General features: G+C 43.2%; 1 protein-coding gene across 1 annotated transcript in view; it reads left to right on the top strand.

Moving 5' to 3' along the window:
- Positions 1 to 17861, top strand: part of LOC126355582 (glutamate receptor ionotropic, NMDA 2B) — a 1429141-nt gene that overhangs the window by 497287 nt on the left and 913993 nt on the right. Inside the window, exon 4 of the mRNA XM_050005946.1 lies at positions 6603 to 6829. Coding sequence (XP_049861903.1) covers positions 6603 to 6829 — 227 coding nt within the window. The remainder of the gene's footprint in view (positions 1 to 6602; positions 6830 to 17861) is intronic.

Raw genomic sequence — 17861 nt, 5'->3', positions numbered from 1 at the left:
TACATTATAATATTGTGTGTATGCTTGTAGGTTCTACAGATCGTCCTAAACCACTGATCGATTTCAACCAGTCTTGCTGTATGCAAAGAACAACTACATGGTTACGAACCACAAACCCGTCAAAGGGGTGGGGAGGGGGGAAAGGCATCGAAGTTCACGTCGTGTAAATAGCAGTCTATATGCGTCCAGTATTTAAGAATGAGAGCCCTTAGTGACATAAAACAAGATTTACACATAATTCCAACCTAGACAATCCTTTCCTTGCTGACATCCATCATAAAATGACGGAAGGAAAAACTTTACCGATAACTTCTTTTTCGCAGTAAAACTTCATGCAGTAAAACTGCCGCATGAGGCATGGCATATCAGTTTTATTGCTAACTCCCCGCATAAAGCATTTTGTAGACAGTATCCACACATATCACTGAATTCACAGGGTGAAAAGTATTTAAACCGACAAACTCTGGGAGATTGTAGGGGACATCAAAACAAATATTTTTCCCTTATGTCATTTTTTCTAATGAGGAGCATTTAAACCTGTAGAGGAAGATTTGTCTGGCGGCAAATTAATTAAACCAACAAACACTTTTCCAGTTTTTTATGACCAAGAGACAACAATTAGGTAGCAGATATGGCCCTATTAAACACATTAACGAAGAACCGCACTTGATTGCTAGTAACTGTGGCATGTGGGTCATCCTCACTCCGAACATGCGAATTGTGCATGTTGAAGACTCCATCGCGCCCGAATGTTGCTTCATCGGTAAACAACAAAGAGGATGGAAATGAAGGATGCATTTCACACTATTCCAGGTACCACTGCGAAAACTGTGCTCTGGGTGGATAATCAACTGGTTCCAGGTTGTGGACACGGTGTAAGTGAAATGGAGTAACAATTTCTCTCGATGGACTGTTCTTACAGTCGTCTGATTCGTCCCCATGTGACGTGCAATTGCACGAGTGCTGATTGAAGGATCCCGCTCCACATGCTGCAAGACAGCTTCTTCAAATTGCATCGTTATTACCGTGCGACGGCATCTCCGTCCAGGTAATCTGCTAAATGACCTGGTCTTACGCAGACGTTGGTACACAGCATCAAATGTCGTATGATGCGGAATACGGCGATTAGGATATTTTTGATAAACCCGCTGTGCAGCTCGTCCGTTGTGGTGCGCTTTGTAGCACGTATCAACCATATCAGTGTACTCACTCCATGTGTATCGCTCCATTAACAATGCACTACTACACTGGTGGACAGCAGTTGCCTACAACTGAAGAGCGTAATACGCCCTCTAACAACTGAAGATCGTAATACAGCCTCTAACAACTGAAGAGCGTAAGACGGCCTCCAACGGTTTAAATAATCCTCGTAGGAAAACATGACATTAGGGAAAAATATTTGTTTTGATGTCCCCTACAACCCTCCAGAGTTTGTTGGTTTAAATACTTTTCACCCTCCATATGCAAAATACATGGTTATAACACACGGGCCAGGAAAAATGAGATTTAAACACATAGAGGTATGGAAAATTGGCATGATGTTTTATTACATATTTACTATTGTCTGTATTCGCAACACGTTTCGCAGGCAGTACACAAATATGCCACTGAATGTATTTACAAAACTGTATCATTGTAAGACATATACACTCCTGGAAATTGAAATAACAACACCGTGAATTCATTGTCCCAGGAAGGGGAAACTTTATTGACACATTCCTGGGGTCAGATACATCACATGATCATACTGACAGAACCACAGGCACATAGACACAGGCAACAGAGCATGCACAATGTCGGCACTAGTACAGTGTATATCCACCTTTCGCAGCAATGCAGGCTGCTATTCTCCCATGGAGACGATCGTAGAGATGCTGGATGTAGTCCTGTGGAAAGGCTTGCCCTGCCATTTCCACCTGGCGCCTCAGTTGGACCAGCGTTCGTGCTGGACGTGCAGACCGCGTGAGACGACGCTTCATCCAGTCCCAAACATGCTCAATGGGGGACAGATCCGGAGATCTTGCTGGCCAGGGTAGTTGACTTACACCTTCTAGAGCACGTTGGGTGGCACGGGATACATGCAGACGTGCATTGTCCTGTTGGAACAGCAAGTTCCCTTGCCGGTCTAGGAATGGTAGAACGATGGGTTCGATGACGGTTTGGATGTACCGTGCACTATTCAGTGTCCCCTCGACGATCACCAGAGGTGTACGGCCAGTGTAGGAGACCGCTCCCCACACCATGATGCCGGGTGTTGGCCCTGTGTGCCTCGGTCGTATGCAGTCCTGATTGTGGCGCTCACCTGCACGGCGCCAAACACGCATACGACCATCATTGGCACCAAGGCAGAAGCGACTCTCATCGCTGAAGACGACACATCTCCATTCGTCCCTCTATTCACGCCTGTCGCGACACCAATGGAGGCGGGCTGCACGATGTTGGGGCGTGAGCGGAAGACGGCCTAACGGTGTGCGGGACCGTAGCCCAGATTCATGGAGACGGTTGCGAATGGTCCTCGCCGATACCCCAGGAGCAACAGTGTCCCTAATTTGCTGGGAAGTGGCGGTGCGGTCCCCTACGACACTGCGTAGGATCCTACGGTCTTGGCGTGCATCCGTGCGTCGCTGCGGTCCGGTCCCAGGTCGACGGGCACGTGCACCTTCCGCCGACCACTGGCGATAACATCGATGTACTGTGGAGACCTCACGCCCCACGTGTTGAGCAATTCGGCGGTACGTCCACCGGGCCTCCCGTATGTCCACTATACGTCCTCGCTCAAAGTCCGTCAACTGCACATGCGGTTCCCGTCCACGCTGTCGCGGCATGCTACCAGTGTTAAAGACTGCGATGGAGCTCCGTATGCCACGGCAAACTGGCTGACACTGACGGCGGCCGTGCACAAACGCTGCGCAGCTAGCGCCATTCGACAGCCAACACCGCGGTTCCTGGAGTGTCCGCTGTGCTGTGCGTGTGATAATTGCTTGTACAGCCCTCTCGCAGTGTCCGGAGCAAGTATGGTGGGTCTGACACACCGGTGTCAATGTGTTCTTTTTTCCATTTCCAGGAGTGTAGTTCAGGAGATGTGACGGCATAGACACCGAGTTACAAGAAAACGAAACTGCAGGGTGAAATTCGATACAGCTGCAATATGTGTAGAAATACAAATCAGTTAAATGGTATATGGACAAGTCCATACGTGCGCAAAGCCAATGGTGTAAAGTTCTTCCTATCCCATGGATTGATTTCAACTAATCTTGATACAAACATTACTTACTCTCCGGAAAGAAGTGCTGCGGGGGAAGAACCGAAACCTCCTTAGTGCATTGGATTCTCCATGATCTAGATGAACAGGCCAGACTGTCAGAAACAGTACTATCACGTTACCTTTTCCTAAGTGTAAAATACACTTGAGCGAAGATATCATAATGTGAAAAGCTGCTTTTACACTATTGATTTATGTATAAACACTGACCGCTGCACACACAGTCGACTAACATCAGGTCCGTGCCAATACTGTTTTTTCCCCACTTCGTCACCACTAATTCCTTTTTGCTTTCCTAGAAAACTTATTTGATATCCCGTCATACTGAATGAGGTAAGCGCACAATGAGGACAGAAAATTAATGGCAACTATTGCAGAGTTTTCGTGTTGGCTATTAGAACCATAAATGAAAAAAAACATAACGCGAAAGAGTATTGCCAAATGAGAGATATTTTAGTAATGACACGTAACGTGTATCCACAGGACTTGTGGCCTGTAATTTAAAAGGGTCATAATGACCTCTCCATTCACAAAAGATTCCCGAATAGGCCGGCACTGGGACCTCCGGAAGGCGACTGGCAAGGGGGAGGTGACCATGAGAAAAAGACTTAATAATCAATGAATAGAAAACGTTCTACTAGTCGGGCCGTAGAATGTCAGAAGTTTGACGTGGGAGGGAAGCTAGAAAATCCGAAAAGGGAAATACAAAGGGTCAATCTAGATATAGTAGGAGTCAGTGAAGTGATGTAGAAAGAAGACAAGGATTTCTGGTCAGATGTGTATTGGGTAATATCAACAGCAGCAAAAAACGGTATAACAGGATTCTTTATGAACAAGATGGTAGGGCAGAGAGTGTGTTACTGTGAACGGTCCAGGGAGTTGTTCTTATTAGAGTCGACAGCAAACCAAACCCGACAACGATAGTCCAGGTACACATGTCGACATCGCAGTCCCCTGCTGACGAGCAAGGTCCATTGATTCATGAACTCCATCATGAGTTGATGGTTGGTGTGCTGACATGTAAGTTTCAGATTATCTGCGTATCCAGTAATGCTGTAAACAAATGTGTTATGCATGGGGATCATATCAGCCTGTACCGCAACAAAAAGAGCCTGAAGATGACGCACTGAAGCGTTGAAACTCGTACCGACAAAATAAAATAAAGTAAGGACGGCTGTGGGTGTTTTTATTTGTCACGATAGTCTCAGAGACCTCCTGCTAAAAGAACGAACACACGAAAGATTGATCCATGAGATTGTCCCCATCCCTCCGATAAAATCTGAAACGAGACTGGTCTAACCTGGCAACATGTTTCCAGTCATCAACAGTCCAATGTCGGTGTTGACGAGAACCGGCGAGGCGTAAAGCTTTGTGTCGTGTAGTCGTCAAGCGTACACGGATGGGCCTTCGGCCCCAAAAGCCCATATCGATGATGTTTCGGTGAATGGTTCGCAGGCTGACAATTGATGGCCCAGCGTTGAAATCTGCAGCAGTTTGCGGAATGGTTGCACTTCTAACACATTGAACGATTGTCTTCAGTCGTCGTTGGTCCTGTTCTTGCCGGATCTTATTCTGGCCACAGCGGTGTAGGAGATCGTATGTTTTACCGGATACCTGATATTCACGGTACACTCGTGAAATGGTCGTACGGGAAAATCTCCACTTCATCGCTATCTCGGAGATGCTGTGTCCCATCGCTCGTGCGCCAACTATAACATCACGTTCAAACTCACTTAAACGTTGATAACCTGCCATTGTAGCAGCAGTAGCCGATCTAAGAACTGCGCCTGACACTTGTTGTTTTATATAGGCGTTACCGACCGCAGCGCCAAATTCTTCCTGATTACATATCTCTGTACTTGAATACGCATGCCTATATCAGTTTCCTTTGCGCTTCAGTGTAATATACGCAAATGAGCCAAAACATTATGATCTCGTGATTAATAGCTTATTTGTCCATCTCTGGAACGAAGAACATCACTGACTCAGTAAAACAGGGGTCCAATAGTTTATAGGTAGGTTTTTGGAGGTATTTGGTATTAGATGTCCACGCACAGTTCAAGTAATGCGAGTAAATAACGAAAAGCTGATATGCGTACGCGGTGATGGCACCCAACATCGACCCAGACGGGTTCCACAGGCGAATTTGGTACCCGAGACACCGACATGAGTACCCTATAATGCTACTTAAACCACTGTAGCACTGTTCTGGCTCCGAGACACGGGCAATCACACTGCCGACAATCATATCGCTGTCGGGGAAGACATCAAGCAAGAAGTGATGCACGTGGTTCGCAGGTGCCAGCGTGTCTGATTACCACTGCAGGTCCCATGTAAGCGCAGAGGAATGTCTCCCATAGCATAATACTGCTCTCTCCAGTCTGCATCCTTGGCATGCTGCCCATTTCTAGCCGCAGCTCCCCTCGACGACTGCGTTTGTGAAGATGACCAGCGACCTAGTGCGGCAGAGATGTGATTCACCCGAAGAGCCGACACGTTTCCATTGATCGAAGGTCGAATCCCGATGGACCCATGCTCACTGTAGTCGTAATTGATGATGTCGTTGGGTCAACCTGTGAACACGTAGGGGTCGTCTGCTGTGGAGCTCCGTATTCAGTGTGTACAAATAAGACGAACAGTTTGCTCCGAAACACTTATGCGAGCACCAGCATTGCCCTCTTTCGTCAAAGATGTCACATATCACCATGTATCCTACTTCACAAGTAATGGAAGTCACCGAACCCCATCTTCTGTGAAGAGTCGTGGATGTCCAACCATTTAGCGCGTAGTGGTAGTTTCATTGTCCTTCTACCTCTTTCATAGATACTTACGACAGTAGCACGTGAACATTCGACCAGCTTCGCTGCTTTCGTGATACTCGTTCACAGGCTCTGCATAATATTAACCTACACTTTGTCAGAGTCGCTTATCTCAATGGATTTCCCCATTTGTAGCCCGTATCTTCACTGGGGAGATCCGCCGTCCGTGTCTGCTCAGTTTACGTACTTTTGTTACCGCGTCATGTACCCGCAACGCCACCAGGTGGCATCCAACGTCGTGGTGGGCAGTAGTTATAATGTTTTGGCTCTACAGTGTTTATGGGATGACTTCCATTACCGCCATTTTTTCGGTATCAGCCTCAAATATAGCACAACCTCCTCATTTCCAGAGTCACTTAAAAAAGTATCATTTTATATTCTCTACTCATAGTGTAGATGAATGACTTCTCTTTGCCGTTACATTAGTTACATACTTTTAATGCTGGCTGTGTGCTTGGTGCGCTCGCTCGCACATATGCAAGCTATGAGGCGGTCAGCTGCACGTGGCCCTCCTTCTACAGGTTCAACATCCTGAACACGATTCTGGTGACGAAGCCGGGCGACCTGCAGGAACTGGTGAACTCGGAGTCGCGCGTCATGCTGCTCTACTCGACGCGCGAGGAGGCGGTGCACATCCTGAAGGCTGCTCGCGACCTCAAGATCACAGGCGAGAACTACGTGTGGGTGGTCACGCAGAGCGTCATCGAGAACCGCGAGACACCCTCGCACTTCCCCGTCGGCATGCTGGGTAAGTCATCACGCGGGCCCTAGCGCCAACGCTTCCCGCCATCATCGACAGATGTCGATGCAGAAACAGTATCTGTCTTCTGATAAACAGGTACTGGATAAGGGTAGAAGCTGAAGCAATGAATTACGATTTGTGCCTTTGGACTTGAAACCAGGCCTCCTGCTTACTAGGCTGGTGTGCTAATCACTACTCCACCGTAACATTGTGCCTAACAATGCTTCGTGGACTGCTGTTGTCCATCGCCCCCATAACACAAAATTCTCTTCAAACTCAAGAAGGGAAAAATGGGCTGAAGGTGTGAACTGAAGTTTCAATTAGGGAGGGCACTGGACTACTTTAGTCTATGCAGGAGTAGTAGCCACAAGATTACAGTGCTGTAGTGGCTATAACATCTGCTGTGGCACAAATTTTAATTCATTGCTTCAGTTTCTGTCGTTATCTAAGATAAAGTTGAGACTTCTGTGTCTCCAGCAAAATGTAATTGCATCAGATCAGTAGGTACTAGATACCTTAAATCTTCAGAAAAATATAATTAAAGCTCAGGGAAAGACGGATAATATACAACATGTCAACAAATGACAAACTCGTTGTTAGATTGCACAGTCATTGTCACTAGTTAATATAATTTTCCATCCCCACCCAAAAAGGGCAAGTACATACACACCCCTTATTTCTTTTCCAAAATGACTTAACAGCTTTGAAAATCAAAACAAATTTATTCACATCACTTACAGATCCTGTTTTGGAATCATTTGTAGCAAAGGTATTCCAGAGTTTCTCTTTACATTATATCTAAACACATTTAATCAGATTTCCATTGGTAATGTGGCATACATCCCATCTCAAATCGATTTCCTGCTGCTTAATTACGGCGCACATTCTTGCTCTGAGGTCTGCTAAAGGATCCAATATGAGGAGAACAAACAGGTAATTCTTTATGAAACGCCACAAGCAAAAAATCAAGACGTCTCGGATCCATTGAACCTCGGGCCATGCAATCGGCACCCCTCAACTCAATCCAATAGCTTGAGAGGAGGTTATGGTGGAAGTAGCAGACGTTGGTAACTTAGCATGTATTTTTTGTCAGCCTCGCCAGTAACTGGAATTAAAAGGTTTTTCAGCTTATATTCTGATTTCTCTCGGAAACAAAACGTGCCGTAAATTTCGCTCTTACTCTATGCATTAAATACGTTACCATTTTGACTGTCACTGCATGTCCAAAGACTTGTCATGGAATGTCATCACTCCAGTTCCAACAGTTGTGTTCATTTACTTTACCACTTAAGTGAAGTGTCAACTCATCACTAAACAGAAGGTTTCCAGTGAAATCTCCGACTTCATTCTATCGAAATAATATTTCTCCCCGGAAGTCCTTAGAAACAATCCCATCAGTGTCTTTTATTTCTTGCACTATTGTTGATTTGTGGGGCTTGTGATGTAAATGTCTTCATACCACATGCCAAACAGGCACATGAAAGACGCTCAGCTTGTGAGAACCACGACAAGTCCATTGTGTCGATCTGTTAACGAAATTTTGCCTCACGTTCTCTGCAATGTCATCGGGTAGATGCGCTCGACCTAAAAATATTTTCTAGCTTACCCAGTTTCCCAAGCTGCGACATGGTTGCGAATCGAACGGTGACCCAGAAAGTTAGAAAAAGTTTTTCCGTCTATGATCATAAAATCTTACGTCCTCTGAGGACAAATTTATTATCCAATTTCCCACTCAGAAGTGATAGGCCTAGTGTGAGCATCTCCAACGTTGTTGTTGTTGTGGTGTTCAGTCCTGAGACTGGTTTGATGCAGCTCTCCATGCTACTCTATCCTGTGCAAGCTTCTTCATTTCCCAGTACTTACTGCAACCAACATCCTTCTGAATCTGCTTTGTGTATTCATCTCTTGGTCTCCCTCTCCGATTTTTACCCTCCACGCTGCCCTCCAAAGCTAAATTTGTGATCCCCTGATGCCTCAGAACATGTAATACCAACCGGTCCCTTATTCATGTCAAGTTGTGTCATAAACTCCTCTTCTCCCCAATTCTATTAATTAGTTATGTGATCTACCCATCTAATCTACAGCATTCTTCTGTAGCAACAAATTTCGAAAGCTTCTATTCTCTTCTTCTCCAAAATTTTTATCGTCCATGTATCACTTCCATACATGGCTACACTCCATACAAATACTTTCAGAAACGACTTTTTGACACTTAAATCTATACTCGATGTTAACAAATTTCTCTTCTTCAGAAACGCTTTCCTTGCCATTGCCAGTCTACATTTTATATTCTCTCTGCTTCGACCATCATCAGTTATTTTTCTCCCAAAATAGCAAAACTCCTTTACTACTTTGAGTTTGTCATTTCCTAATCTAATTCCCTCAGCATCACCCGACTTAGTTCGACTACATTCCATTATCCTCGTTTTGCTTTTGTTTATGATCATCTTATATTCTCCTTTCAAGACACTCTCCATTCCGTTCAACTGCTCTTCCAAGTCCTTTGCTGTCTCTGATAGAATTACAATGTCATCGACGAACCTCAAAGTTTTTATCTCTTCTCCATGGATTTTAATACCTACTCGGAATTTTTCTTTCCTTGTCACTGCCAGTCTACATTTTATATCCTCTCTAATTCGACCATCATCAGTTATTTTGCTCCCAAAATAGCAAATCTCCTTTACTACTTTAAGGGTCTCATTTCCTAAACTAATTCCCGCATCACCCGATTTAATTCGACTACATTCCATTATCCTCCTTTTGCTGTCCATTCCGTTCAACTGCTCTTCCAAGTCCTTTGCTGTCTCCGACAGAATTACAATGTCATCGGAGAACCTTCAAGCTTTTATTTCTTCTCCATGGATTTTAATACCTACTCCAAACTTTTCCTTTGTTTCCTTTACTGCTTGCTCAATATACAGATTGAATAACATCGGAGAGAGGCTACAACCGTGTCTCACTCCCTTCCCAACCACTGCTTCCCTTTCATACCCCTCGACTCTTATAACTGCCATCTGGTTTCTGTACAAATTGTAAACAGCCTTTCGCGTCCTGTATTTTACCCCTGCCACCTTTAGAATTTGAAAGAGGGTATTCCAGTCAACATTGCAAGAGCTTTCTCTAAGTCTACAAATGCCAGAAACGTAGGTTTGCCTTTCCTTAATCTTTCTCCTAACATAAGTCCAGGGTCAGTATTGCCTCACGTGTTCCAACATTTCCACGGAATCCAAACTGCTCTTCCCCGAGGTCGGCTTCTATCAGTTTTTCCATTCGTCTGTAAAGAATTAGCTTTAGTATTTTGCAGCTGTGACTTATTAAACTGATAGTTCGATAATTTTCACATCTGTCAACACCTGCTTTCTTTATGATTGGAATTATTCTATTCTTCTTGTAGTCTGAGGGTATTTCACCTGTCTCATACATCTTGCTCACCAGATGGTAGAGTTTTGTCAGGACTGGCTCTCCCAAGGCTGTCATTAGTTCTAATGGAATGTTGTCTACTCCGGGAGCCTTGTTTCGACTCAGGTCTTTCAGCGCTTTGTCAAACTCTTCACGCAGTATCGTATCTCCCATTTCATCTTCAGCTCCATCCTTTTCCATTTCCATAATATTGTCGTCAAGTACATCGCCCTTGTATAGACCCTCTATATACTCTTTCCACCTTTCTGCTTTCCCTTCTTTGCTTAGAACTGGGTTTCTGTCTGAGCTCCTGATATTCATACAAGTTGTTCTACGTACTCTGTATGAAAATCAAGTTTCACACCTGTCGCGGACTTTGATTCTCCGAACAAAATCAAAGAGCGAGCACGCCCTAGAGCAGTATAGGCAGGTGTTTTTGCTACAGTTGTCGCTTGGGCTTGGGATCCCGTGGTTCGGTACTCACGTAATATGTGAGTTCAAACATGATATATTCTCCTACAACATATCCCAATACCAATTTATAAGTCACATGATTAAGTTTATATTCTACGGTCTGAGCGACTGATCAGGGTGGTGAACTGGTGAGGCCCAGTGACAGACTGATGGTCGAGAGAAACGCTTTATTAATCTTCAGTTACACATTTTGTCGTTGTCAGTGTGAACCAGCCACTCCCTACTCTCTCACGGCACGCTGGCAATGGGCAGCAGACAGCTGACTTCCGCCCCAGCGGGTCACAACTCGCGTTAGCACCCTGCGTTGCTGACGTCAGGTCGGGCAATGGCTGGCGGTGCATCAATAGGCCAACGTCCTGACGTCATTTGTACGTTGCTTCTTCTTGCAAAATCTGCCTTGTGCTATTTGAAAGCATGCACCCTTCCATCTGCGCCCTCTCTGTTCCCCTCAAATGCCTAAACGGCTCACGCAATACAGTCTAAGCGACATCTTGTGCATTGTCATACCTCATTCCCTCTGTGCAGCAATTTTTTCTCTTAAGGAATTTATAACTGTGCCACTAACATTCCCTTTAACAGTTTACCGTCCTCAGAGCCAAAATTATCGACATTAATGAGTATTGCCTTCCATCCAACCTTTTCCTGCCCACGCATAATACTTTGTCTCAATAAATAACATGCCGCATCACAGCTCTCAGGCTTCACACTCACACACAGCGATTTCCCGGTGCCATTCGTCATACAGGCATCCAAATGAAGTATTAATGTCAATGTTCGCAGATTAACTGTACTCCCTAGTATGACAGATGCTCCTCATGACTCATGAACACTGTCGACATGGCAGAGTGTCTTACCACTAAATCCACCACACGACGTTGTGATGCAGAAAATCTACCCTTAGGATCATGCTATAGCATTCGCTTACATGAGACACACTGCATAAACTTGGTTGTCTCCAATTGGAAATTCGCCTTTAGCGACCCCAGTGGCGACATATCATTACCCTCCACCCCATGCAAATTAAAACACGGTTTGTCCCATTGCCTCCTACCCACCAAAACTCTCAAGGCCATTTACAAATGCGCCCTCGTGTCCAACAGATACGTATATCTTTTCCCATCCACTACGTCCGCTGTGGCACGTTTCGCCCCTGCACTCGTTTTCCCTGCTTTTTTTCCGACCGGCTTTTGGCGAATCTGGGGTACTATTTGAGTTTAACTGGTGCTTGTTACCATCCAGACCACTCCTATTGTTATTTCCATAGTACTGCTGATGATCAATTACAGCGGTATTGTTCCGTGGCTGGCGGCACTGCCCCGTACACCCACAATTAAAGCATTTTTCATTTCCTGCAAAGACCCTTCGTCTACCCGTTACCCATGCTACAATACCAATTTCTTCAAATTCTATTTCTAGGTGCTCCAGGTCACAACCTCATAGACATTTTCTGTGCTACACTCTTCATGAGAGCATTGAGTTCCCTTCGTTCAGCGTCCTGGAACAACAGCTTCTTCGCCTCATCATTTTGCGTTAATTCGTATGTACGCACATCAATTTTCCGAATAGTGTCTGCAAAATTTTCTATGTCTTCAGTAGGCCTCTTAATAATCACACTTCTGTGCCTGCTGTTTGCTACAGTTGTTTGTCCGCCAACTCTCTGCGCCAGCCGATGACAAGAGATTCTCCATATGCAGCACATCCTAAGATTACCTACAGGCAAAGGCAGTAACAAGGTTTTCAACGGCTGGGTCTACCTCTAGATTGTGATTTTAGCAATCCCAACTCCTTGTTCTTCGCTTCCAGTTCATATTTTGCAAATGTATTTCCCGCTCGTAACCATGCTACTTCACTAGGTAACGATTGCACAATTTCCAGATCGCTGACACCTTATGTCTCTGATTCCCCCAATACCCTTACTCATGTTTTATAAACTCAACAATAGCAAACCTACAGCAACTAGAACAGAACACTCCTTAATTGATAACACTAGAACACTTATTTCTTACACCTAATCATCAGCCACCCGTGTTCGCTTCATTAGCTTGTCATATAGCCAAAATAATGATATGCAAAACAAACAGCTGCCACAGATTCGGTAAAAGGGGCACAATACTCAAGTAAATCACACTCTGCACCTCACATGGCTTCTAACCACGGACCCCTACAATTATCCATTCATTGGGAGGCATTCATTAGTTCTTCCGGATTCACAGAAGTAACTCTGCAGTTATGATGCCCTTAATTCTCGACTGCATTATTGTCACCAAGACACAAACAAGAAATTCACTCGCCCCACAAAGAAGGTTCTGTAGGCTGCAGTTCGGGCGTCACACAGTGGAGGATAGTAGACCCTCCGCATTCCACTGGCAGCGGCAACAGCTCTTCTGGGGACCAGCGACAGACCACTGGTCGAAAAAAAAAAAAACACTTTACTAATCTTCAGTTGGCAAATGTCGTCATTGTGAGACAGATACGTCCCACTTCGGCACGGTGGGCTGGCAACGATCACAGGACAGCTTGCTTCCATTTCCAGCAGGTGGGAGTGAGTGAATGAGTTTCATTTTATAGGTTTCTCCTCACTGCGTGATAACAATTTTAGATATTTCATCCATTTTTTAAATATTTATAAGGGCGCTGGTAAACTCCGTCATGAGCGCCCGTAAGCTCCAAACACACACACACACACACACACACACACACACACACTCACACTCACACTCCACCCAAGCAGAGCGGAACTGGCGTATGCGCCCAGCATTGCTGACGTTTATTAATATGTCAGTTACATAGGTACGTACGTAGTCAGCGAATACCTAATTGCGTTGTAACGCCAGTGAAATTGGGTGGAACTGTGGTAGTCTAGTGCATAGTTAGCCAACCTGTCAATACCTAACGCTCAATTTGTATCTCTATAAGCAGTAAAATTTTCTAGCAGTCCACCAGTTCCAAAGTAACGGTGATTTATAGATTAGGGAAGCAACTTTACTGTATAAAATTTGCAGAGCAGAGTACCATCAAATTAATGTCTGTCACAATAATTACCTACAAAATACTTTATGTTTAACTTTCACTAAACAGTTATAAAACAACTTACTGTTGCCAGATCTGTCTTTTTATTTATACTTCGCATACATACAAGTCTGAAGAAATTACGTTTGAGTAATTAAGTTGTTAATGACATTCCTGAGGCTGTTGCTGCAAAAATAAATATTCCATATGTGGCTCCATTTTTGTAAGGAACGAAGGTCTCCTCTTTCGAAAATATAAGAGCGATTTCTTTCCCCAGTCATAATATGATTACCAGCTCTAAAGCCTGATTTCACAAAATGTGAAGTAGGGAATCTTATGAATAAACGAATATAGTTTTCCACATCCTTGTATATAAGTCAGGCATGCACACCTTCAGTTCCAAAAATGTTAAAATCCTTTTTACACATATAATTTAATTTGAGTGCTTACTTTTCTGTTACCATCCCCTGTAGTCCCATCATCTTGTACAGATGGCAGTTCAGGAAAGTGATAAAATTTTCTCTTGATTATATTATAAAGAAATAGTTTCAGTTTCTCAGTATATAGTAACAGTACCTTTGCAACATGTAAGAGTCTTATTAGTTCCTTGAAGCTGAAAATTGGCATCATTAAGTCTTTTGAAATTTTGCTTATTGTATATAACTGTTGACACAGATTTATCTCATTACCACCATCATATAACACTACTAAATGGGACAAGCACATATCTTTTGGCAGCCGCCAAACTACTTGTAGCGGGACTTTGAATTTCGCCGCGCTACACTCGTTCCCTCAGATATAAATTATACCGTCGCAGGTGTAAGAGCGCTCGACGGCAGAGAAAATATATAAGAAAATGAAGGTATTAAAATTGTAACCTTTTTTTGTTTTCTATTCGTCTTTAAGGGAACAAATGACAGGGCTGGAGGAAAGAAATACAGTAGAAGAAGAATGGGTAGCTTTGAGGAATGCAATAGTGAAGGCAGCAGAGGATCAAATAAGTACAAATACGAGGGCTAGTAGAAACCAAGGGTAACAGAAGAAATATTGAATTTAATTGCTGAAAGAAAAAAATATAAATATGCAGTAAATGAATCAGGCACAAAAGGAATACAAATGTCTCAAAAATATATCGACAGGAAGTGCAAAATAGCTAAGCAGGCATGGCCAGAGAACAAATATAAGGATGTAGAGGCTTAGCTCACTAGGGGTAAAATAGATACTGCCTACAGGGAAATTAAAGAGATCTTTTGAGAAAGGAAAACCATTTGCATAAATATCAAGAGCTCAGGTGGAAACCAAGTTCTAAGCAAAGAAGGGCAAGCAGAAAGATGGAAAGAGTATATAGAGGGTCTATACAAGGGCATTGTACTTGAGGAAAATATTATGGAAATGGAAGAGTATGTAGATGAAGATGAAATGGGAGATATGATACTGCGTGAAGAGTTTGACAAAGCACTGAAAGACCTGAATCGAAACAAGGCTCCCGGAGTAGACAAAGTAGACAACATTCCATTAGAACTAATGACAGTCTTGGGAGAGCCAGTCCTGACAAAACTCTACCATCTGGTGAGCAAAATTTATGAGACAGCTGAAAAACCCTTAGACTTCAAGAAGAATATAATAATTCCAATCCCAAAGAAAGCAGTTGTTGACAGTTGTGAAAATTACCGAACTATCAGTTTAATAAGTCACAGCGGCAAAATACTAACGCAAGTTCTTTACAAACTGATAGAAGCCGACCTCGGGAAAGATCAGTTTGTATTCCGTAGAAATGTTGGAACACGTGAGGCAATACTGACCCTACGACTTATCTTAGAAGAAAGATTAAGGAAAGGCAAACCTACGTTTCTAGCATTTGTAGACTTAGAATAAGCTCTTGCATTGTTGACTGGAATACCCTCTTTCAAATTCTAAAGGTGGCAGGGGTAAAATACAGGGAGCGAAGGGCGAAATACAATTTGTACAGAAATCAGATGGCAGTTATAAGAGTCGAGGGACATGAAAGAGAAGCAGTGGTTGGGAAGGGAGTGAGACAGGGTTGTAGCCTATCCCCGATGTTGTTCAATCTGTATATTGAGCAAGTAATAAAGGAAACAAAGGAAGAGTTTGGAGTAGGTATTAAAATCCATGGAGAAGAAATGAAAACTTTAAGGTTCGCCGATGACATTGTAATTCTGTCAGAGACAACAAAGGACTTGTGAGAGTAGTTGAACGGTATGGACAGCAAAACGAGGTTAATGGAATGTAGTCGAATTAAATCGGGTGATGCTGAGGGAATTAGTTTAGGAAATGAGACCCTTAAAGTAGTAAAGGAGATATGCTACTTTGGGAGCAAAATAACTGATGATGGTCTAAGTAGAGAGGATATAAAATGTAGACTGGCAGTGGGAAGGAAAGCGTTTCTGAAGAAGAGAAATTTGTTAACATCGAGTATAGATTTAAATGTCAGGAAGTCGTTTCTGAAAGTATTTGTATGGAGTGTAGCCATGTATGGAAGTGAAACGTGGACGATAAATTGCTTAGACAAGAAAAGAAGAGAAGCTTTCGAAATGTGGTGCTACAGAAGAATGCTGTAGATTAGATGGGTAGATCACATAGCTAATGAGGAGGTATTGAATAGAATTGAGGAGAATAGGAGTTTGTGGCACAACTTGATTAGAAGAAGGGATCGGTTGGTAGGACACGTTCTGAGACATCGAGGGATCACCAATTTAGTATTGGAGGGCAGCGTGGAGGGTAAAAATCGTAGAGGGAGACCAAGACATGAATACACTAAGCAGATTCGGAAGGATGTAGGCTGCAGTAGGTACTTGGAGATGAAGAAGCTTGCACAGGATAGAGTAGCATGGAGAGCTGCATCAAACCAGTCTCAGGACTGAAGACCACAACAACAACAACCGTCTTTTGTCTTTCAGAGCGGAAACGTAACTTACTTATTAGCTAGTCTTGTTCTAATTAAGACGAAAAACAATTTATTGATGTGTACACGTATTGCTGAAGTTTGTATGAAATTCGGAGTTTGGAAACAGCAACGTAAAATACATTGCATTTAATATCAAGACGGTTTTGTATACATTAGTAATTCCTGGACAATGAAATTTATTGCAAGATTTCGGAGCCGCTACGACTTTTCACGCAGAAATTAAGCAGGAGATTTTTGGAGAACAAGACCTGGACGCCGCACAAAAGAAGACATGTTAACATGGTAAAAAAGGAACTCTTATCTACGCCATTTCCCCCTGTTAATCGCATTTGTTATTCTCTGTTATCTTTCAAATAATTTTTGTAGTGGAAATTGGTTTAACTTTTGCTCAGAAACGCCACAAGGATCACCCCAACATTAGATATTCCGAATCACGAAATCCGATAGCTTTTCTGTAATGCGAAGTCCGATTTGCATTTCATTCTTTCCCTTTTTCACGGTTATTAACGATTTTAAAACCTTTTTATTCACTATTTCTTCCCACATATTCAATCCTTTCTTTTCTTCTCTTCTCTTTTTTTCCTACTACATACTGTGTGCAAGACTAATCTATTAAAATCTCTAAAACTACTTCATTCCTTAGTGGCGGATTGGTACTGCAATCTTATATAAGTTGATTGTAAAAAAAAAGAGTAATAGGTTGCAGATTTGTAATTTATTTTTCACGCGTTTCGCTCGGGTAGGGTTTCATCAGATAATCTGAAAGTACTCAGAGAGGAAAAAGTTATAAATAGTTGTAATGGTCATATTGTATACCACCAAGACGATTTAACAGAACAGATTCAGAAAACAGATGAAGCAAAAATATTTGCTACGTTAAAATTAATGCCATGAGCATGTCACGTCAATGTCAACCGCGTGTGTCACATCTAAGGGAACACTAGAACGTCGGATAACAGAAATCAAGAATAAATAAATGTCATTTGGACACCGAAAAGACAGAACAAAACACTTTGTGTAAAATATAAGAAACATGGAATTGCCTAAGTACGACGACAAAAGCAGTCTTAGGAGTAGAAAATACGATCACGCGCTCGTAAAATACGTGACATCCACACAAGGTGGTGTTACCGCTCCTTCAACTTTAATAGATGACATTAATATCGCAGATATCGTGGATTACGACATTACTTAGACGGCACTGCACAGCGTGGCGTGGTAGGCATAGTA

The sequence above is a fragment of the Schistocerca gregaria genome, chromosome 3, assembly GCF_023897955.1.
Source record: "Schistocerca gregaria isolate iqSchGreg1 chromosome 3, iqSchGreg1.2, whole genome shotgun sequence".
NCBI classification, from domain to species: Eukaryota; Metazoa; Arthropoda; class Insecta; order Orthoptera; family Acrididae; genus Schistocerca; species Schistocerca gregaria.
Note: the sequence above shows the minus strand (reverse complement) of the source record. Positions and strands in the feature narration are given on the sequence as shown.